At 42.7% G+C, this 23,458-nt stretch overlaps 1 protein-coding gene and 1 long non-coding RNA gene across 2 annotated transcripts; one reads left to right on the top strand and one right to left on the bottom strand.

The window, feature by feature from the left end:
• The first annotated feature begins 7,015 nt into the window (after positions 1–7,015).
• LOC308318037 (large ribosomal subunit protein eL38-like) lies at positions 7,016–7,325 on the top strand. The gene has a single exon (XM_080767404.1). The coding sequence runs from the start codon at positions 7,086–7,088 to the stop codon at positions 7,296–7,298; it is 213 nt and encodes a 70-aa protein (XP_080623530.1). The 5' UTR covers positions 7,016–7,085; the 3' UTR covers positions 7,299–7,325.
• Positions 7,326–13,017: 5,692 nt separating this feature from the next.
• On the bottom strand, positions 13,018–13,623 carry LOC308318040. The gene is made up of 3 exons (XR_013964315.1): positions 13,577–13,623; positions 13,247–13,351; positions 13,018–13,109 (listed from the first exon to the last, which is right to left on the bottom strand). It is a non-coding gene; the product is annotated as an uncharacterized lncRNA (long non-coding RNA).
• Positions 13,624–23,458: the final 9,835 nt, after the last annotated feature.

Raw genomic sequence — 23,458 nt, 5'->3', positions numbered from 1 at the left:
CCATCACTATTTCCCTTTCACTGCCTCTCCCCTTTATTCCCTCTTTGGTCCCTAGACTCCCTACATAAATATCACTCTTTCTATGCTATAATTAAGCTCCAGACTCTCTCCTCCATCACAAGATATTTGCAGAGATAAACAATAACCCGATGGCACCTTCATAATTATGTTCTGTGAATACAAACGGCTGTCTGTCTCAGGTTGATGAATCCATATGCCGACTTGTTTTGTTGCACACCGAAATGTCACTGGTACTGTAATTAACCCTCGGTTTTCTATCAATTGAGACAAAAAAGTTCCAGGAAAGTGGTCTGGATGCAGCGTGCACGAGTGCGTGAGTGAGTGAGTGAGAGAGGGAAATAATATAGCAAAAGGCCAGGCATGGAGAATGTATTGTACACAGTCTTAGGCATAACAAAAAAAACACACACACGCACACACACACACACACACACACACACACACACACACACACACACACACACACACACACACACACACACACACACACACACACACACACACACACACACACACACACACACACACACACACACACACACACACACACACACACACTCTCAGTGAACTCCCGCTGACATGCTTTGTTCTCTCAGTCCTCGTTTATTGCAGAGATAAACAATAACCCTATGGCACCTTCCCTGGCATGAATCCGGTAGATAAAGATAAATATATATATCAAGATGAAATAATGATGTTCTGTGAATACAAATTGCTGTCTTTATCTCAATTGTCTCAGTTGGCAGAGGGAGCACCTTTATAAACACATCTATCCAGACTCCACCTCACTCCCTAGCACTCTGGGTCATTCCTCTCTGTTAGACAGCAGGTGATAATTACAGTAGTTATCCAGATGTATGTTGGTTAGTTCCTCAAAATACGCTACATTAAATAGATGGATGTAGGCAGTTTGCGTGTCCACAGATTCTAAGTATGTATTATTTAGATATGATGCCGTTCAGACATATGCTAGATTTGATGTTTACTGTACTTGCGCTATATATACACTGTAGATACTTTGTAGCACTTTTGTCATATACTTTGCCATATACAACAAAGGGGGAAGAAATAGCCACTATAGCCACTCACAAAATGTTGTGAAGATAATGACGTGCCCAAAATAGGGATGCCAGGTTGAAAAGGATTTAATTGTTTTCTTGGCAGCACCCTATTAGACCTCATCATGCTGCGGACCACACCACCTGGCGGCTGTGCTGCGTAGACGGGCCTCACAGTCTAGGAGAGGAGAGGACAAACAGCACCGCTACACAGGCACACATGCCCCGCCTGCTGCCTAGCAAACAGGTGAGTCAAAGAACTGTACCACTGAAGGACAGAAGCCATCAGATTAGATGGACAACGATAAGCAAGCAAGCTTCAGTGTGTCTGCGTCAGTGTATTGCACACACAAACACACACACACACACACACACACACACACACACACACACACACACACACACAATACTACTATACTACTACTTAATGACGTGTCATCTTTAGTTGACCCTGATGAAGGCCCATGCAGGCCGAAACACATTGGTCGTGTTTTTAACCCTTGTTTTTAATATGAAATAAAGGATGTTTTCTACTTCAACTAGACAGAGCTGCCTTGGACCCTCTTTTAAGTTCGCCTTATATCTCCTTCCACCGTGACATTGACTCAAGGTATAGAACCTTTTTAAGAACTCTTGTGCTTTGACACACACACACCATGTTCAAGCATGCTGAGTCATGGTCAATAAAGCAAAGTAGCATGCTGACTCATGAAAGTTTACAATGTTTCTTAGTATTGTAGCCGTTCTTTAATATTTCTTTGTTATTGTTGTTAATAACATAACAACTTGTTATGCTACAATGTTGAACCAAAAGATGCCAAGACACAGCGAGAGAACCAAACCGCATGAGAAGCTATTATGAGCTAGTACTGTATACGAGGACAGAATATGAGAGAGAGAGAGAATGCTGAGAAAGAGAAATCTAGTCATAAAGAGAGAGAGAGAGAGAGAGAGAGAGAGAGAGAGGCAGACAGACAGACAGAGATAGCGTGAAGCTATGACGAAGCATCACTTTGGAACCATCAAGTTTGTTGATCCGACATGGCTATTCCTACCGTAATCACTGTGAGATTTTTCACCATCTCTCTCAGACTCTCACTCTCCACTTTCATTTCTATCCATATTTTCTGCTTCAATCTTTCCCAGTTCCAGTGTAGTGTGGTGGTGCAATCTTTACTTTCAATTTCACCTCGCTCCCTCCCTGTGACACACAAATACATCTTTCTCTTTCTCCCTCTAGTCAGGCGGAAAATTGACACGAGTTCAGTTGGTGATACAAGCATGTGTGTGTTACTACATGCGCATGAACATGCTTCTCTTTACTGTGTGTGCATATTCTGTCAAATATACACAATATACAAATATACACACAAACCAATTTGTCTACTTCTCAGACTGGGGCCCATGACCCACCTCTTCCCAACCCATTTTGCTAGTCGAAACTAGCTCCGAGGAGCAGACTGTTAAGCAATTGAAAATGGGATTGACATTGACAAATGCAGCCTTGCCCTCAATGCCCTCAGTGCCCACATACCTGACAAATACCTAAAAAAAAGGGAGCGACACCCACAATACTAGAGGGAGCGAGAACAACGATCTGGTACCACCCACTTTCGAAACAAATATGGGTAAATTCTCCTTCTACAGCACTGCCCTCCAAGCGTGGAATGCCCTGACCCCCCTCCCTCAAAAAAATGCAGATCACTTGCATCTTTTAAAACAGGCCTGAAAGGGACACATTTCACTGTGGAATCCGGAGCCACAATGCGGGGCCACATTTCCTACCTCAGGCTGCAGATTAACTCATCCACTACATCTATGATCAGCTACATTAGGTTAGTAAACTACAACACACTTTGTGCGCAGTTAGTTCGGCAAGGCATAGACTGACGCGTGCTCAGCATGCGGAAGTGCCGCCGCCTACGCCCGTGCTCCGCGACACGTCACAGAGCCCACACCTGCGTTTTCAACCCATAGCTCCGTGGTTTCCCTTTCTGTGATGCGCTGGCCCGAGAATATACACGGACAGAGGACACGCAACATTCACAGAGAAACACGGAACAGCCAAAGACACACACACGTACTCGGGTCGCACTACGACCCCAAGTCCCCAGGGAGGCTCTCCAACGTTGAAGCGCTCGGCCCTACTGGTCAGAGCTGGGACCTGTGCATTTATGACCAGGAAACCCTGTGCATCTGGGGTTTAACATTGAGCGCTCGTTTGCACTTCCGCATTTTGCCCAAATCGAAAAAATGCGGAAGTAGACCGTTCTTCCGGGCGCTTCAAAACGCCACTGAGCAACTTCCATTGAATGAATAGCGGGGGGGCAAGGGGCTGTCGCTCCGGTCCTCCCTCTATCCCTACACATGGGATGGAGAAACCAGTAAGACGCGCAAACGCGGGAAGCGAACGCAGCTGAGACCCTGCAGATCATGTCTGTCTGTCTGTCTGTCTGTCTGTCTGTCTGTGTGTCTGTCCCGCTGTTACTGTATATGTGGATATTTGGATAGCGGGACAGACACACAGACACACACACAGACACACAGACAGACATGATCTGCTAGGTCTCATAGTAAGTGCTCATTGCATTCGCAACAACAACCATATACCGCATGAACTTACTGAACTATTTAAAGAATAGCAAAAATAACCGATCTACAAGCTCACAACTCCTTGCGGCGCAACACTTTGTGAGCTTGTAGATAGATATTATTAGCCATAGTTATTTAAAAAGTAGATGCCTCATTGGCCGCTGCAGTTCGTTGGAGCGATGTGCGTTGAAGGAGGGGCGGAAGGATTTACACTGAGGAAGGAAGTACATCGGAAGTGTGGAAGGCACGCTACGTCACGCTGCCACTCAAGTGATTACTGGCCAATCACAGCGCATCTTTTCCGGGACTTATCAGACCCGAACATGCGCTCTGTGACGCACGCTCATGCTTCCGCGGTGCTTCGCAAGGAATCTCAGGAAAGCTTTGCCCTCCCTTGAGCACATACCGTACGCTGCAGAGCCGGAAAGGGCTGATTTATATGTCTATGATATTAGCTATTCATCATGTCACAAACTTGGACAGAAGTATGTAGGTGATTAATGGCATGACATTTCAGACTGTCCATTCAACAGTTATAGTAATAAACCAAAAACCAACATAATAATTACAATAATAAAGAAAAATACAGCGCAAATACTTTATACTAATACTTTTATATAAAATAAAATAGGGAGATCGGTAAATAGAAAGTTTTCTCATACAGCTATGCACATTTGTCTACACATTGTTGTCTCGTCTTGTATTTCCACATACGAAACACAATGAGTCAATCCAATTTGCTAATCCCAGTAGTGAAACAACAACAAAGGGCTCCAGTCTTCGATCTCAAATGAAGATTGCATCCCCTTTTGGTACATTTTATTCTCTAGTTTTAAATGAAACATGACATCTTCCAACCGTCAACCGTGAGTATAGCTGGAGGCTTATTGGGAAACAAGTTGTACTTCTCAGCTGAAGATATCGAAAGAAATGAGCAGGGTACCTACCCTCTTATACACTGTGAAAATATCTGATCTACAGTCACACTCGGAACATGTTGCAATGCTATACGCGAGATTGTAGCTGAATGTTCACCATATTTCACAGAATGTTCGCCTCAAATGACATGCCCAGAATAGGGCCACTAAGCTTACAGTGGTTAACCCATTCTGACCTGAGATCAGATTCATACCAGGTTTCCACTGGACACACACTGGTCTGATGAACCCATTCTGACCTGAGATCAGATTCTAAAAATGTCAGTCGTTCTTCGATTTTTCAAAAATAGCAGACCTACAAGCTCGTATCGCGCCACTCGGTGGCGCGATATGAGCTTGTAGATCTGCTATTTTTCAATAGGTAAAGCATAACATGATGCCAACACCAAAATGGGTGCCCGGTCAGAATGGGTTAACTAGAATGGTGCCCTACTCAGAGCACAGAGCCCCGCCAGGACAGGTTGCCTACCCAGGCTGTGTTTTAACACAGCCTTTGCTGTGCAAATTTCACAGCACTGCGTTTATGATTTGTGGCATTTTGTGCAAAACGTTGAAAGCCATTCGGAATGATACCGGACAGAAAAATCTTGATTGATCACATGACTACAAAGACAAGGTGCCAATTTGAGTGAGTTTTGGACAAATTTAAAGAATCTGCCTCACAATGGTGCTATAACAGGCTGATTTGAATAATTGCGAATTGGCAGAGGTTATTCTTTGGCCTATACTGGGAGTGTGCATGCAAAGTTTCATGCCCATCGGCTTACATGTGCCATAACAGAGGTGCTTTGTAACAGATCCCGGGCATCATTGTGATGTCAGAACAGGCCAGCTCCAGGGTGATCAGGTGTGGTCAATTGGCTAATTTGGGCCCTGTCCAGAGCCTCTAGAGTGGTGCCCATTGGGCACTGGCCTACTTGGAACGATGCAAGTTGGAAATGCATGCCCCACACCATGTCTGTGTCCCATTTATGCCCATATATGGAGTTCGTTGTCAGGCATGCCCAAATATGGAGTCTATGCAGATGTTAGAATGATGTCAGAACAGGACAGCTCCATATGGAGATCAGGTCCAGAGCCCGGACCTTTTGTTGGCGGTTCTGGAGAATTGTGGGCCCAACCGACACCACACCGGGTACTGCACTGACTCCCTGTCGGGGAGTGGAACGTGTGTGTCGAATTTGAAGTCAGTGGGGCGAACGGTTCTCGAGTTACGTGGATGCATTTATAGATAGATAACATTCTACTTTAATACAATACAGAGTGAATGTCATCAAAAGGATCTTGAAGCCACCAACCAAGAACAGTGATAAAATAATAACAATTGGAGGACTTACGAAAGCCTCTTTCATACAACCCAAATGAAAGAGAATACGGCTCATTCCATTGCTCCATTATGGTTTGAAAATTTCACAAGCACAAGCTGTGTTCCCTGCTGAGGGCAGTAAAATCAATAGCTAATAGCATTGAATACTATATGATACAACAAACAAAAACATAATAAAGAAATGTAATGTTTGTAATCATCCAAACTGGTTGCTGATCACATTGGTGAAATGCAGTCCTGAAGTCTGATCTAAGCATATTATCAGCAATGCTAAACCTTCATTTCAATGTCTTCAGTTCAGAGTGAGTCCTGCATTGAAAACAGCAGCCAGAGGCACACCATTTAGTCAGTCATGACTGAGATACTGGCCTCATCTGGGCCGAAGTTCAAATGCAGATCGTTCCTCCTCACAATATGTCTTTCTAGAACAGGCTGTGTCTTGTAGAATGATAGGTATTTTTGTTTAATTATGATTTATTGTTTAATATTTTTATGTTCACATCTTATAACGAGTAAGACACGCAAACGCGGGAAGCGAACGCAGATCGTAAATTGCAATAACAATTCACCATGACTCAGCCATAACCATATAAGGAGTCCCCAAAGCAGCTATACGTCCCAATATGGAGTGTGTTGCATCAATGACAAACAAATCACTCAGCTCCATATATGGGCACAAAGGGGACACACACACACACACGGACACACAGACATGATCTGCTAGGTCTCATAGTAAGTGCTCACTGCGTTCGCAACACAAGGAAAAATGATAAATGAGAAGGAAAACCTAATGGCCCTAAAGATGAGAACAACAGCACCATACTCTCTCACCCCAGTGATAAAGAGACAAAAACAGGATAATCAAGGAACGTGACTGAAGTAAAAAACAGACTCCGACCAACTGACAGCAAGATGACATCACGATGACATCACGATGACATCTTGTGACAACTGGGTACTGAGACTATGACATATGTTTTGGTATAAATGTTTGTGCATATGATGACATTTGTTCAGAGAATCTTGGAGACCTCTCTCTCCCCTATCCTTTTACAACGCTCTGGAGCTGAATTTACTCACTAAAGATAACTCGGAAATACTTTTAATCCTTTCCCTGGCTGACACTGCGCAGTCCACTGCAACGGCAACATGCCACGAAAGATCGAAGGAATCAAGGAGTTCCTGCTGACAGCGAAGAGGAAGGATGCCAAGTCCGTCAAGATCAAGAAGAACAAGGACAATGTGAAGTTCAAGGTGCGCTGCAGCAGGTACCTGTACACCCTGGTCATCGCCGACAAGGAGAAGGCTGAGAAGATCAGGCTGTCCCTGCCCCCAGGTCTGGCTGTGAAGGAGCTCAAATAAGACCTTTGACATGTACAGATCATTGTAATAAAAGAGATGACATATTTTTGGGTATAAATGTTTGTGCATATGAGATGACATTTGTTCAGAGCATCTTGGAGACCTCTCTCTATCCTTTTACAACTGTACACACTCTGGATCTGAATTTACTCACCAAAGATAACTTGGAAATACTTTACGTCCTTTGCCTTTGTGTCCAAATTCTTTCAGCACTCTATTTTTCATAGAGTGAGTCTTTTATACCTGGGTTAAAGGTTTTACATGGTTCTCATCTTTCCAGGGGAAGTTATTAAGGTTGGGGTTTCTGGTCTTGGCTATTCATTTTCATAGCCACATACTTAATATTTCCATCATAGAACGCTTTTGGTTTGGGGCTGACAAATAAAACCACAATTTGAGGTGAGTGCACAGAAGACGATCACGGCTCCTGAACCGCTACCCAATTTCTACGAGCTCATAATTGCGGTCATGCAATCACAGAGTGGCTAACTGGTTAAGCGCTGACCTTTTTGTTTTAAGATTACGTTTTGGGCTGACAGCAAACGGGAGGGAGAGAGAGATGGGGAATGACGGGACCGGGATTCAAACCTGCAACACGCTGTCAGGCTGCATTGCAGCCTAAGGTTCCCAGACCTGACCTTAACCACACCGATCCCATACACCATACCTAATAAGTTAACCATCTCTAACCTAATGCCTAAAACAACCTGATGTTACAGTACAGTAGGTCATCTATAACAACAACAATAATAATAATAATAATGTTTCGGCTACCAGTTTTATCTACTCAGAGCAGCCCATACCCAAGGCAGAGGGAATAATAGAATTTTGGTTCCGGTGTGTGTATGTGCGCGTGCTTGTGTGAGTGAGTGTCACGAGCGTGTGCGTGGGTTTGTGTGTGTGGGTTATCATTAGACCTGGCAATATTACTCACTTTTTTGCATTTCAGAACTGATGCCTGTGGTGCCTTGGTGCCTCCTCTGTTGCCGAGAGAGAGAGAAAGAGAGAGAGAGAGACATTAGCGTAACCAGGTCCAGAGAGAGAGAGAGAGACATTAGAGTAACCAGGTCCAAAGAGAGAGAGAGAGAGAGAGAGACAGAGGGACCAAAAGAGAGAATATCAGAGAGAATCGGATATAGAAATGAATGATGTTGACAATATTATTCTTACATAACTGCCTGTGTCGTCAGTGACAGGTGAGGATGAGGATTATAGGATGCTGATGGCGGTGACACTGCCTATGGTCAAATACAGCCAAATATCCACTGGGGCTCTCACTGTGTACACAACAGACATAGAGACAAATACCTTAGATAAGAGTATAGTAGCAGGCTATATACTGTAGTAAACATGCAACATCAAGAGACGTTTCACCCAAGTGACTTAATTTCATGCGGTATTATTTGGTTGTAATTCCTAAAAAGAAGTCTTTAAGTTTTATATTTAAAAAACTATATGAATCAACTTGAGTGAACAACTTGAATCAGTCTACCGTAGGTGCCCAGTATTCAAACCGGTAGTTCATAGTTTCACAAAACCGTTTTGAGTGTAACACTGATGACATTGATGTGATGACAAATTCAAAGCTCACATTATCTCATGAGATAATGGGTTAGTCGTTAGTGCAAGACAGCGTAATGTTTCCGGCAATGTGCAGAATAAGTTGTGGTGTTTTCTGTGTGTCTGTACTGTATGTATGACCACGTTAGTATACCACGGCATGGCACTGTTGAGCCGCACGCACGCACACGCACAAGCACACGCACACAAGCACACGTCAGATTTTTTTGCTGAAATGTCCCTTGAAATAGTCCCCTCTACAGTATTAAAACTGTGACCACACTTGTGTTTCCTTTCTCACTTCCTTCCGGTGCACTTACCGACCGTGATGACAGCTGATGACAGCACCGTTTTGTTCCTAACCAGTTCACACATCCACCAATGGTGAAGATATAGTGGTGTGGGGCTGGGGGCAGCATGGGTTTCACTGACGCTTGAAGATAGTGGTGTGGGGCTGGGGGCTGCATGGGTTTCACTGACGCTTGAAGATAGTGGTGTGGGGCTGGGGGCAGAATGGGTTTCACCGACGCTTGAAGATAGTGGTGTGGGGCTGGGGGCAGAATGGGTTTCACCGACGCTTGAAGATAGTGGTGTGGGCTGGGGGCAGCATGGGTTTCACTGACGCTTGAAGATAGTGGTGTGGGGCTGGGGGCAGAATGGGTTTCACCGACGCTTGAAGATAGTGGTGTGGGGCTGGGGGCTGCATGGGTTTCACCGACACTTGAAGATAGTGGTGTGGGGCTGGGGGCTGCATGGGTTTCACTGGCGCTTGCTACGGTGGCTGCCATTTCACTTGTAGCTCAGAGGCCAAGGCGTGTCCAAGTCTGCAGGTCAGGTTGACCTGTTGCCTCACTGTTACTGTTATGTGTCTGGGGATTATTATGGGGAGGAGGAGACTAGGGAAGGAAGGAAGAAAGGAAGGAACAAGCAAAGGAGAATGGTCAAAGTTTGTCTTAGACTTTATCCATATCAAAACTTCAAAAGTATAAATAATTCACAGGAACCATGAAATTTGGATTCCCCACAAGGCTATGGACGCCTGGTAGTGGGAGGTGAATGAGAAATGCTCACCACGTCTCTACTGTCAGAGTGCCCTTGAGGAAAGCACTGAACAACCCCTGCTGTGCTGCTACTGTATGCCTGCTTAATGCCCAGCAGTTGCACAAGGTTCCCAAGGTGTGAACGCATGGCAAGTATGCGCGCACTCGCACTCACTCACACATCTCCCCTTTTTCTGTTAATAGCCCGTAACGCAAACTGCTTCTTGGTGCAAGCATGTGTTCATAATCGGCTGGGTTAAATAAGGATTGAGTGAAGTAGAATATTATATAGACACAAAGGAGCACAAAGAGTCCAATTATTATAATTCATTGTGCCGCTGCACTCCTCCGGTAGAATAGAGGCTCATTATTTGGAATTAAAACAAATGGAGGTAGACAAGTGTATTAGCTACTGGATTAGACACATGTCCCAATAGGGACACAGCTTCCAATGAAACCTCACAGCAGGGAAGGAAAGGAGGAAACTGGCCAGGCACGACAGAACAAAAATGAAGAGATTATCATCTACTGTACTTGTGACGAATGACCGGGTGAGGCAGTGAAAATAAAGAGGTTGTAGTAGTAACGGAGACCAAATCAAATGGATATCAAAAGCCATCCATCTTGCCTGTGTTTTATCCAGGGTTCGATTTGGTGTGTACTGTGTATGTGTGTGTGTGTGTGTGTGTTGGGGGGGGGGGTCGTTTCTTCCACGACAGGGACCAGATTCCTTTTCTGGGGTAAATGGTAAATTATATAGCGCCTTTATCCAAGGCGCTTTACAATAGATTTTGCATTACATTCACCCATTCACACACACACACACACACACACACACACACACACACAGTCATACACAGATGGCGGAGGAAACTAGCCTGGTTAATAAACCAGACTAATATCGCACGGACCGCGGGATATTAGTCTGGGGAGGCTCAGCTTGGATTTCATTTCCAGGGCGGCGTGTTGAAACATTTTCTCTTTGACGCAATTGGTCAGAGCTACTGTCAGTCAAAGGTCTCAAGCATTGAAAGTCACTGTGCCAAAGCCCGCCCATATTGCATACCGTGTCCCGATTAGCCGCCCCATTTCTCTGGTGTAGGAAATGGGCGTACAATTGAGCCTCTCCAGACCGTAATCCGCCGGCAGGCAATTTTGTTTTGCCAACGGCTGATTCGGTCTGGTTTATTAACCAGGCTAGGAGGAAACCATGCAAGGCACCAACCTGCATACCGGGAGCAATTAGGGGTTCAGAGTCTTGCTCAAAGGACACTTCAACACTGACTCTGGGGGGGTTCAGGTGAATGTCCAGCATCATGTTATGCTCCACCTGCCAGGTTGGCGAGAAGTTGAAGAGCGTCCAAGGAAAGCGAGAGAGGGGGACGAAGCTCCAGTGGCCTCCCTTGAGGCCCTTTGTCTTGAGGAGTTCCCAGGAGATGTGGAGATGAGGAATGAAGCAGGGGATGTTGAAAGGGGAGGACACCGAGGCGTAACGAGGAGCTGAGGGGCCTGGGGAAAGCTCTGAAGATATGAAATGAGGGAAGGAAGGAAGGAGGGGGGGAACACAGTAGGTGTGAGCCAGGTTTTAACCAGCACTTCCAGCAGTGCCAACAAGCCTGAGCTACCATGTGAATGTGACACTGGATTTTTATAACGCACGCACGCACACTATAGCTTTGGGCCCCTACAAAGTTCTGCTTCGTCCCTCCTCTAGGCCCCTAGTACGTAGCATGGAACTCACCTATGCTTTCTATGGCATAGGCAGCTCCCGGCAGGATCCGCCGGGAGAAACTGTGCTCAGCTGATGCACATGAGACTAATGAATTAGAGCGACAGATTAGAGAGGAGTGTGTGTACGGGTGTGCGTGTGTGTCAATTTAACAAAGGTGCAGACGATCAGAAATCAACATAGAGTGATCGACATTTGCGCTACTCTATACCAAATTGAAGTGGACTCGGACCCATACTTTTTTTTCCTCCTTGGAAATAAAAACGTCTGGGTTTCCGAGGCTAGGCCCCTAGAGTACAGGGGCACCCCTCTACATATTATGCACACTTATGCTACTGTATGCACATAAGGCAGGCATGCCTTTTTAGAGACAGACGTACAGACACGCACACAAACACAAACCTTATGGAGAAATGCATTGCTTTTACTCACATACGACTCACCTATACAACGGTAACAGAGGATCATGCCGTTGGCTTCTATTATGCCATTGTGTCATTTCACAGGTCCACGCTCCATGGTCTTGACTGACAGCACAGCGGTGGTCCTCCTGGCCTGTCCTGTCCTTGGGGACTCAGCCAGTGTATCTCGGGCTGTGTTCCACTCGGAGGCCTCTCTACTTCACAGTTCAGAGACAGACTCTCCCCGACCAGCATGGTGCTGTTTTGGGGTCTTACAGTCACTAACACGGAAGATGATGGAAATGGAGAAAAGTTAGTGCAAGTTTATTTAAAGTGCAATGAAATAGAGAACAGAAGCTCATTTAAAATGATTGTTTACAGAATGGTTTCAAGGTGGACATATTGCCAAATGGTACTGCATGCATTTTATATTTGATACATGAGGTGATGGTCTGACCATGTAACTTTGTGATTATTCTTACTTTTGATAAGCTGATATTTTGATATCTTTATTGTCCTGCTATTGCTGTTCTTCGCTTCAGAAGTGAAGGTTTTGACGCTACAGTAGACAATGAGACATTGTGGCTGTGTGCTTGTGTGGGCATTGGACAGTAACCCAGCTGACCATACACCATCACCACGTCAGCTAGTCCCTAGTTAAAAAGACAGCATAACTTAAACTAAAAACCCTACACATATAGTTGATTCAGGTCACCCCGAGGCACACCATATTAGGTGTGCTCACATTTACCTGCTAAACAAATCTTGTGGAAAATAGCTCATAATATAATAAAAAGAGATGATCTACATATGTAGATCATCTATTTTTTTATTTTTTTTTGCCAAATGTTCCCCCATGCTCTTGGCTTGATTTCATGGGGTTGAATAATGAATACATAGAGTGAGTGATGTGTGTGTGTGTGTGTGTGTGTGTGTGTGCCATATCCTTTCATATTGGACTTGAAAAATGTCCAACTGGCATGAAAAACCTTTATTGAAAGCATTCCCTGGCACGTGGCTGTTGATGGAATTAGGATCATGATGGAGAAACATCGGATAAAATCCTTCATTTTGCACCACTCTGAAAAATACATTGAAGAATCATTAGTAGATTACAGACAACCAGGATCATATTTTATATCTATGTACTGTACAGTATATCGAAAATGTCAATAGGCAGAAACATTTGCGAAATTTGGAAATTGAATGCCATGTTACATTGAGATCTCTTCTCTATTGAGTCACTTGAGAGTACAAGTCTTGCCTAATGCTGCCGGCACACGTCACAGGAGTCAGGAGACACAGGATGGGGTTTGTGGTGGTCTCGGATTCAGAGAGATTTTCAAAGCAAAAAGAACAGAAGAGCTTTGAGACGAGTAAGACTTGGTGGGCTTAAGATGAAAGGGGAGAAAGAAGATGAGAGAGAGAGAGAGAGAGAGAGAGAGAGAGAGAGAGAGAGAGAGAGAGAGAGAGAGATTGAGGTAAAGCATATAGACCAGGGTTTGTGGTGGGCCTTGATTTCGTGAGGTGTAGATTTGAATCCCAAACCTCTAGTACCTCCACTCTTCCGGTGTCATTCACACCCCCTCTCTTCCTCTGCTGTTCCCCGAAAGGCGGCTTTCTCCACGCTTGATTCGACAGAGAACAACCACAGCAGCAGCAGCTCACCTAGAGTGTGGTTTAAGGTACACTCTCCATCTGTCCTCTCTCCATCATGTCCATCTGTGGGATTGTAAATGTGTGTAGTGCTATATAAGCTATATTTATAACTACAGGCTGGTAAGGACACTTCTGATAACCAAGAAAGACTATGAATTGATTGCATAGGGCCAAAATGGAAACAAACCTTTTTTTTGTGGTGCCATCCCTTTTAGACAATTGGGCTGTATTTTGCGTGTCTTAAGTACCAGGTCTTATTCCCTAACTTGAGTAAACTAAAGACCTGGAGGCGTGATCAATGCCATTTGGCTATTCTGAGTGGCCAAAGAAGAAAAAAAAGTTTGAAGCAACAGACAGGAGAACACGTCACACACATACACCACACAAGCTAACCCAGAAAAGCAGATCTTCTGTGGTTGGGGTGGAGGTTCAACAGCCAGCTACTGTATGGCGTGCGAAGAGGTGAGAGAACGGAAGAGAGTCAACAAGGCAAAAGAAGCATACGGCATAGAGTCACATGCTATTCATTTAGCCTGCAGGTATTGTGTCAGATTTGAAGAATATTGTTTTGTTGAACGTTGAGCATTTCATATCCCCATGTTGACCATTTTCAACCACAACAGGTGCTAATGAAATGAAAATAAAGTGCCCTTCAGTTTTCTTGATGCAGATACTGTACCAAGCCAAAGGATAAAACACCAAGGCATCTCTTCTGGTAGCAAAAATAGGCTTTATTTCTTGGCTAGTTCTGTAGTTTATTAGTACAGTAGAACATTCGTCCTCCCGACGACCTTTGCTGCATGTCATTCCCCATCTCTCTCTCCCCATTTCCTGTCAGACTACTACCTTCTGCCTTTATTGAAAAGCCCCCAAGCTGGGAGCAAGACACTGAGCCCCTAATTGCTCCCGGTGAGCAGGTTGGTGCCTTGCATGGTTGCCTCTGTCGTCAGTGAGTGTGTGTGTGTGTGTGTGTGTGTGTGTGTGTGTGTGTGTGTGTAAGCTATAGTATGCATATTGTAAAGCACTTTAGTTAAAGGCGATATATACGTTTGCACCATTTATTACTAGTAGATCAACTATGGAGATCTAACCACAGATATATATATAGGCCTGTGGCTATAGGGTGCCACAGCACCCACTTTGAGAAACACGGATCTACACAACATCTAAATTACATCCGAACCTTTACATGAGCTTGCTCTGAAGAGGTGAGTCTTCAGATTACAGATACATACACTGACAATGGAACGCCTCAGATAAGATTGAGTTGCATTGCAAGGTGAGGAGTGTTCTAAGGAGCTGAAAGAAGCTGAATAAATGGAATTACAGCAGACACTATTGCTACAAGGACAGTCTTGAGTGCACGTCGGAAAAAGAGAAAGCAATGCCTCAAAGTCATGTCAAAGCAAATGCTTTGAGACAACTTGTCCTTTTCACGCATCTTGATGGTTCAGCAAGACGTTCACCTTCAGTCTGTGTCCATGAGGTTCTTCTCAAAACTTTCTCAATGTCTCTATCAGGAAAACCTGCAAAGAAGCAAAGGATCAACCACTATGTTAAAAATATTTAACTAAATACAACTCTTGAGTTTCACAGCTGTCTTAGTGTGTGTACCAGAAATATAGAAGTGAAGAATAATAGATGGAGGAATAACAGTAAATAAATGACCTAACCCTAACCCTATGACCAAGAGGCATCAGCGTTGCTGGATCTCAGTACGACACACTTATAACTGAGCAGGTTTATTCACATCAGCTACATATATATATACAGATCAGCTTAACAAGCACTTCCTATCTGAGATTGTCACTTCACAATAAGAGATTGACCATTAATAATAAAATATATACAATTCACAAATCTCAACAACAATTTGAACCACTGAAAGTTGATTATTCTGAACATGAACATGGGATCAATGAGGGTAATTTTGAACCATAACAAGGAACACACAAACATCTATTGCTCTCGCCTCAACTGACTAGCTGAGGTTTTTTCCCTCTTTCATGCACTTTCTTCTCTGCTAGGCTCTGTTCTACCATGATGAAGGGAGGCCAAACTGCCTCTGGGCTTGACATGAAATGAGCCTTTGGGTGTGTTCTTCTTCTTGACAGCAACCTGCGTTTCTAATGATAACCTGAACGTGCAGTGGTTTTTAGCATAAACCTCTCTCTAAAGAGAAAATCTTACCATTTGTAATTAGCTACGGATTTGGCAGTGACAATCATTTGGAGTTAACAACTGCTGATTTGGGAACTATGGGAATAGTTTGTTTATTAACCGGTATGGCCCTGGGGAAGACCTTTCTCAAGCATTAAACGAACTGCCTGAACATAGCTGGCTGTGGGAGATGCATTGCATACAGTAGCCTATGTCGAGTTTGTCAGGAAAGCAAATGGGATATACTGGAATGTCTATAGTTGTTTGTACCAGGGAGAGTGATTGTTTTGCATGTGTAGCCAATCTGATCCAATGAATACAAAATTGTACAGATGGATCTTTTAAATGAATAATAATAATAATAATAAATGTACTGCATCCACGTAATTTTTTTCTTCCTCTCAAAAGTGGAGGGGAAGTCCCTCCTCCTCATGAAACTGAGGGCGTCCCCCCACCCCCACTGCTCCCATGGTCAGTCAGTCAGGATTCAGCGAGTTGCCCAGTGAAAAAAGTGACTATAAAAAGTGAAAAGTAAATGCCATTTAATACACGCCTGCAAGAATTGCCTTCTTAAAATCTATTGCATTTAATGTATTATTGTTATAATTTCAAATGTTGTTTTTCTCATCACTCATGTGTAGGGATGGAGCTCGTACATTTTTATTGATGACTATCACCTTATCGATGAGGCTTAGCGAGCCGGGTTCTTATCCAGCCCACTATCAAGCATTTTCAATTATTTTGTGGAAAGATGGGAGACATTAAATTCTGAACAGAACCAATACATTTTACTAGGGCCTGCAACTACAGTACTTTTCTAACAGACGGAAGGCAATTTTTTACCAAGAAAATAATATTAAAGGAACTGTTAACTGGTTAATATGTGTACAGAGTTCAGTGACTTTAAAAACGTAATGTTGTTTACTCGGGCTGCGCTGGTTGGCAGGTATCAATACACTTTTAGACATGTTTGTGCCAGCGTGGGTGGTTATTTATTTCTTGATCGCATCTTGTCTTGATTGTTGAACATGATGTCATGCATGGGCCGCTATGCTCGATAACAGGCTTGATAAGCCTAAAGCTTATTGAGTACTCAATAAGCTTGTTATTGGATTTATTCGGTTATGGAGCTCCATCCCTACCCATGTGTCTTGTTATGGAACACACACACACCTGTCTTTCTACTATCTGTGAGTGTGCAACTGCCATATGTTTTAAGCATCCCTCCCCTTCCCTCCCCCCTCCACACAAACACATGCACGCACACAAGGCCAGGGGTTTTTAGATATGTTTTTGCTTCAAATGAGAAATATGCCTGTTGTTGCTGACACTGAATCATGAAAATTAAGCAAGAAACACACAATTTCTTGAAGCGGTTAATATTTGTCCAGCTGCAATGCAACTCAACAACTCAAATGACAAGTGTCAATCAACTATGAAACTGCTATGAAATATATTGATATAGGCAATTACTCGTTTGGCATGATAGAATGTTCAACATTATTTCTTTAGGCCTCTCTGCATGTTTGTAGTTTTAGTTAAAGCCATAGATACTGTGTCTACACTGAAGACACTAGCAAGCATTCAATTCCAATATTCATTATTAACCATGCGACCTTGAACACAAATAATTTACAAGTTATCTAGCGAACACAGCTTCAAAGCCCTGGCATCCTGCTGTTGTATCAAAATATATTTCTTTATGTTTTCCTCTTCTATTTACAGAGGATACATCCTAACACGTGACCTACAGTACAGAATAGACAGACGCAAATACGCAGTGATATTATCCAACAAGTGAAAGTATATACACTGTAATATAGTATGATTGCAAACTTTGGTCTGAAAACATTTCCGTACAGAAAGGCATGCACTGCTTCATGCACTGCTAAATAGCCAAACAGCTTTACCGCTATAATTTTTGCATTACCCGCCGGTATCGGCGGGTAGACTTTTTCTTAGTTTCTTGGCTTTCTGCGATTTGCTTAAAAAAAAAAAAAAAAAAAGGTATTTGACATTATAATTATTTTCATAAGGTTGGCAAACACGCTCAGTAATGGGCCGGCACATCCGCCTAAAGGGATAATTGCAAATAAATCTGTCACTTAGAATTTGACCGTGACCTCTAGTCTCAGGATATGAAAAGCAAAGTTTGTTTTGTTCTGGCTGCTATTACTGCAGAAAATACCTGAAAGTGAGGACTCCCTCATTAGTCAGACAACCAGCGAGCGTGTTGTGTACCTAATCACGTCATTAGTGAAAGAGGAAAAACACAGATGTGGACCAGAAGAGAGACCAAGAAGATATCTCCCACTTTTTTCAGTTTGTCCTTCCTCCCCATCACACATACAGAAAGTATAATCCTGTTCAGCATGCACATTCTCCATTTCTCTCTTGCTTTGTCAGCTAATGGTCACTTCTAGTTGGAAATGTGGTGTGTAAACTACTAAACACTGTAGTGCAGAAAACAACAAGAGGAAGCCTGCAGGAGACTTGCTCAGATATACAACAGGGAAGCTAGCTTCTGGCTTGTGCTGCACATATTACAATATGTTGGCCAAAATAAGTAATATGTGAAAAACAGAGAATCACAGACAAATGACATTCTGCAGGATGATTGTGAAAATGCTCGTCTCTGTCATAAGGGAAACGTCATTCAAGCCATTAAGGCCCTTTGAAACCTGAGGGTTACAAGTGTACAAGAGCACCGAACAGCTAAGATGGAAATGTCCTTCACCGGCATGTTGTTATAGGCTGCAGCATAGTCACGTTGTTGAAGTTTGTGCAACACCTGTCTACGTCCGTTTTGAAGTCAGATACGGAAAAATGGCACTTATCTGTGTGTGTGCATGCGCACGCGCCTGTGCGTGCGTGTACACTGTATGTACAGTACAGTATGTCTCTCACAGGAATAAGTCAGGCACCATTTGACGGTTTGACTTCAAACTTGTGTCAAAAAAGGTTGTCTAGAGCGGATTGGCCGAGCTTATACTGTAAGTGGTGGAGTGCACAATACAACTCCATTCTTTACAGGCTATTGATGTAAAGGTCTATTTTCTTTTACTGTCTGGTGGTCTGTCTGGTTGCGATTCAACATCACAAGATCAACAAGTGCAGGTCAATGTTCATAACAATGGTGTTCATATATGGTGCCATCTCCTCTCTCTACCATGTTATGTGCTGTCTCCACACACACTGTGGGAATAGTCTAGCCAGACAACGATTCCACAATCTCTGAATGCTATGAAAATCCTGGGAGGCAACAGTCTGGGCTCGCAAGGCTACTGTGGGAATAAAGCAGAAATGTCCTGAAATATATAATCATGCACTGGGGCTGAGGCCTTATCAGAAAATGACTTGCGTTTACAGGGCTTAAAAATGACAACCCAATGCAAGTGGAAACACAAGAGGGAAGAGGCAAATATCATTTTAACTATCTCTCAGTTTCTCTTTGAATTATGACTGCAATGATCTGTGTGTGTGTGTGTGTGTGTGTGTGTGTGTGTGTGTGTGTGTGTGTGTGTGTGTGTGTGTGTGTGTGTGTGTGTGCGTGTGCGTGTGTGTGAGAAAGAGTCCGTGAAAGAGAGAAATGATGTGGATCTTTGTGAAACTGTGAGAAAGTGGACCCTATAGTGTTTCATGTGAATGTGCTATCACAAGTGTTTAGAAGTGAGAAGTGGAAACACCTGCTTCAGTCTCAGACACAAACTGATCAGGTACAAGTCAAGTATGTACAAGTACAACTGTACAAGATGTGTTGCTGGGCAACAAACTAATTCATGGAATCAAATCACTGACATATTGGGTGGAAACAGGTGGCGGTGATCAAACAGATGGTTGTCATTTGAAGACACGCATGGCCAGTGGGATGTAGCATTGGGCTTTTTGTAAGGCAAAACACATCATGACGATACTATGAATAGCAGGTACTGTACATTTGCAAAAAATAACACTCGTGTGAAGTGAGCGGTGCATTTCATCACAATGATGATGTCTGCTGACAACATGACGTCACGGACATTCCGTGCTCAAACGGTGAGACAGACAGACAGACAGACAGACAGACACACAAAGCTGTGCATTGGGAGCGGCTGCACTGCTAAAAAAAAAAGTGCAATTAAAAGGGCATATAAATCCACACATAATCTCACTCACATACCCAAAACTACCATACACTATACTTTAAGAGCCCTATCTCACACACATTCCGAAAGCTATAAAGTATTACACCACGTTACTCTCACACACATCAACTACTTATTCTTTTATCTAGATCAGATTGGGCTATTAATGTGATCACCTGAGTTGATTAAAAATATTATTATGGTTGTTTGATGTGCATACAACTGTTCTCCTCATATAGTCAGAATTACGTTACCTTAATTAACCTTAAATGATTGGTTTATGATTTGTTAGATTATATTATTAAATGATTCATTTATCTTGTATTATTCTAATTAGCAGAATAAATTTAGACCACTGTGTCTGTGATGAACGCTCACATAATCACACACATACCATATCAAACATAATATCAACTATCTTGCCTGCCCTTGTCTTGTCTTGACAGTCTGGATTTGTTCTCTACAGTGTTGTCAACAGTTATGTAAGGTATTTAAATTCACTTCAGTTAGTGATATACTGCAGGGAACATAATATACATTTAAGCAATATTACACGAGAGGGTGTGCGTTACTGTCATTAATGGCACGCCTGCGTTGCTTCTGTAAGCAGCGCAGAAGTATTAGTGTTAGTATTAGTATTAGTGATTAAAATGAAAACATATTTTTCTTTTTTGTGTTAATGTTGCTCACAATAGATAGAAAAAAACGCTTAAAAGGCCATGAAGGCGAAGAAGCTCGATCTCAGGCGGCAAGAAGTGATTTAACTGGAGACAGGAGACTGAGTTTGCTGGTAAAATAATGGGCATGTTGTTAAAAAAACTAGCAGCGTTAGCTTTCCATCTACTGTATACGGAACTTGGACCAGCCAGAGAGGCACTTTCAGAGGAAGTTTCAACTCAAGATCGATATGTGCTTCAAAAGTATTCAGTAAAGTCATTTCCAAAAATGAGAAACTAATAAATGTAGGGTCAGATTGCATGCATGTTCTGCTATTCTGGTTAAAATCCTGCATTCTGGACCAATAAGGCTAGATGCGAAACACAATTCTCTTGATGATCAGTTGTGTCGATGTACTTTCTTACTATCTTACTATAGTGTAAATTATGTTTGGATAGCGTGAGAATAATTAAAACTATAATTACACTTACTTTTTTACGTTTCTTTTTTGCTAGCTATATGCTTTTTATTCTACTGCCTCTACCTCAGATATATTGTCCCTGAGGGTGTCTCCTCATGGAAGCAAAGGTGTCCATGGTACTGTAAATTTAGATGCCGATTACAGACCGGTCACATGCATACAGGATTATTTGATCCCGAATATTACACATTGTCACATTACAAAAAATTAAGAATATCTTCAGTCCCCAGGGGATTGTTTAAAAAAAAGTGAGTGGAATATTTACAAATGTATTAGTGATTTCAAACATTGTGTTACGAGTGTTCTCAGAGATTATAGCCTGCGGCAAGAATGTGCACAAGGGTCCTTAATTAAATTCCTTCATAAGATCCTCAATACAAATAAAGAAAATACTTAGTTTGCAGGCCTTGGGTAAGGCTGCAAACAAATGTTTCCCTTCCCAACATGAGGATTTCTTGCTAAACCCTCTTGGTGGGAACTAAGTGAACATTTCGCACTCTGATCATATTTCAAAGAAGTGCAGTAAGATGTGGAAATGACCTTGGGAGTTGCAAACTGAAAAATAACACATTTCAACCTTGCAGTCTTGCAGACAAATACATTACTGGAGCAGACATTCTGTGAACAGCCGATCTACGGGCAGATCTGGCAAAGAGATTTGGTGTAGAGGGGAAAAAGGAAGAGGAACAAGTATAGACCCCTGTGGGACGTGGTCAACAAAGGAAAACCGGAAAGTAAGTTCCACACAGTAATTGCGCTGTTTGCACTCAAGAGCATACAGTACGCTAAAAAGTAAAAACTCTATCATGTCTTGCAGTGTTTGATTGTGTAAAAAGGCAAATTTATAAATTGAATTCTATTCTACACCCCCCCCCCCCCCCCCCCCCCCCAATACAATAGCACATCATAATGATCTCTGTGCATGTTGGGGCTGAGAGAGCACCTGCTGGCTTCAGTCTCCGTGTTCTCTCTCTCTCTTCCGGTGCACTGGGATGTTATTAATTCTTTAAAACACACTGGATATCTGTCTGTTCCGTGGCTCAGCACGTCCTGACTTCAGCAATTCCAATCCCATTGGACAGTCAGTCTCACAATGGCTCAATGGCATATAGTGAGTATTATCCTTGGGCTTTAAAACTGATATCAGACTGATTGTTTGCTATTCAAAGAATGTCTTCGTTTATAGCAGTGTACTCATGTGCAACGCAATTGAAAGAGCATGGTATTAACTCTCTCCTGAGTGACGGAGAGCTGTAGCTGATGTAATTTACCATTATATACAACAATTATACTGTATATATTGCCAATCAAACTCAAAGAATCGTTTACTTTTCAGTAGTGAAGTAGTCATTTTCTTGGATTTTGATAGATTGTTTGTTGGAAGGTAAAATGCTAAACCATCTTTAATAACATGCAGATGAATGCCTGTCCATTTTTTCAGTTTGCCCTCAAAATACCTGAATCTACTTACATGTAGAATCACATTTAGATGTTTACCGAACTTACCAAGGAACTAGCATTGACGATAGTTAAGTTATAGCTTACAATATCATTTTATCACCCAATTCCTAATTTACATTTTTCGAAATGGACAGATGAGAAACGGAGACTGATGTTATTTAACAATAAACAGCGACACCACCAGCTATACAGGTATCCATTGAAAAGTGTCACAGTCATAACAGATTGACTGAGCAAATCCAATGTGATAGCCTGATAGGCTATGTCCACACACCTTTATGAAAACTGAAAATGAGACTAACATTCAAGATTGTAAATACAGCTCTGTCATCCATGCCCTTAGTGCCTAGTTACTTGACTGATTACCTCAAAAAGGTGAGCAATTCACACAGACATAACACTAGAGGGAGTGTGAATAATGATCTGGTGCTCATTTTTAGAACAAATATCGGTAAATCCACCTTCCACAGCGCAGCCACTCGTGTGGAATACCCTCCCCCTTCCCTCAAAACAAGCAAATCACTGGTTTCCTTAAAATTCCTGAGATTTCATCTGTCACTGACATCAGGTCAAAGGGAGAGAATGTGATTGCCCCACCTCTTCACCCCCCCCCCCCCTTATTGTCTAATAAAATTATCAATCAATGTGCTTTGGAGATGCTTTACAAACAATAATAGGAACAAAGGTTGATAAATGTGACATACTGTAGTGAGTGTAGTTACAGTCAAAGCCTTTGACTCGAAGGTCTCATATTGTATGCGTTATAGATCCTGTGAAATTAGCCCATCTTAAAAAGAAAGTATTTCTATTTCAAGCTGCTTTGACCACCTTATAATAAAATGAATAACCCATATGCTTTTGCAGATAATAAACAAAAATGTCATACAT

This window comes from Protomyctophum bolini, assembly GCF_963924005.1.
Source record: "Protomyctophum bolini genome assembly, chromosome: 7".
Taxonomy (NCBI): domain Eukaryota; kingdom Metazoa; phylum Chordata; class Actinopteri; order Myctophiformes; family Myctophidae; genus Protomyctophum; species Protomyctophum bolini.
Note: the sequence above shows the minus strand (reverse complement) of the source record. Positions and strands in the feature narration are given on the sequence as shown.

Coding starts and splice junctions, on each gene's coding strand:
- LOC308318037 (XM_080767404.1), top strand. CDS start 7,086: ATGCCACGAAAGATCGAAGGAATCAAGGAGTTCCTGCTGACAGCGAAG.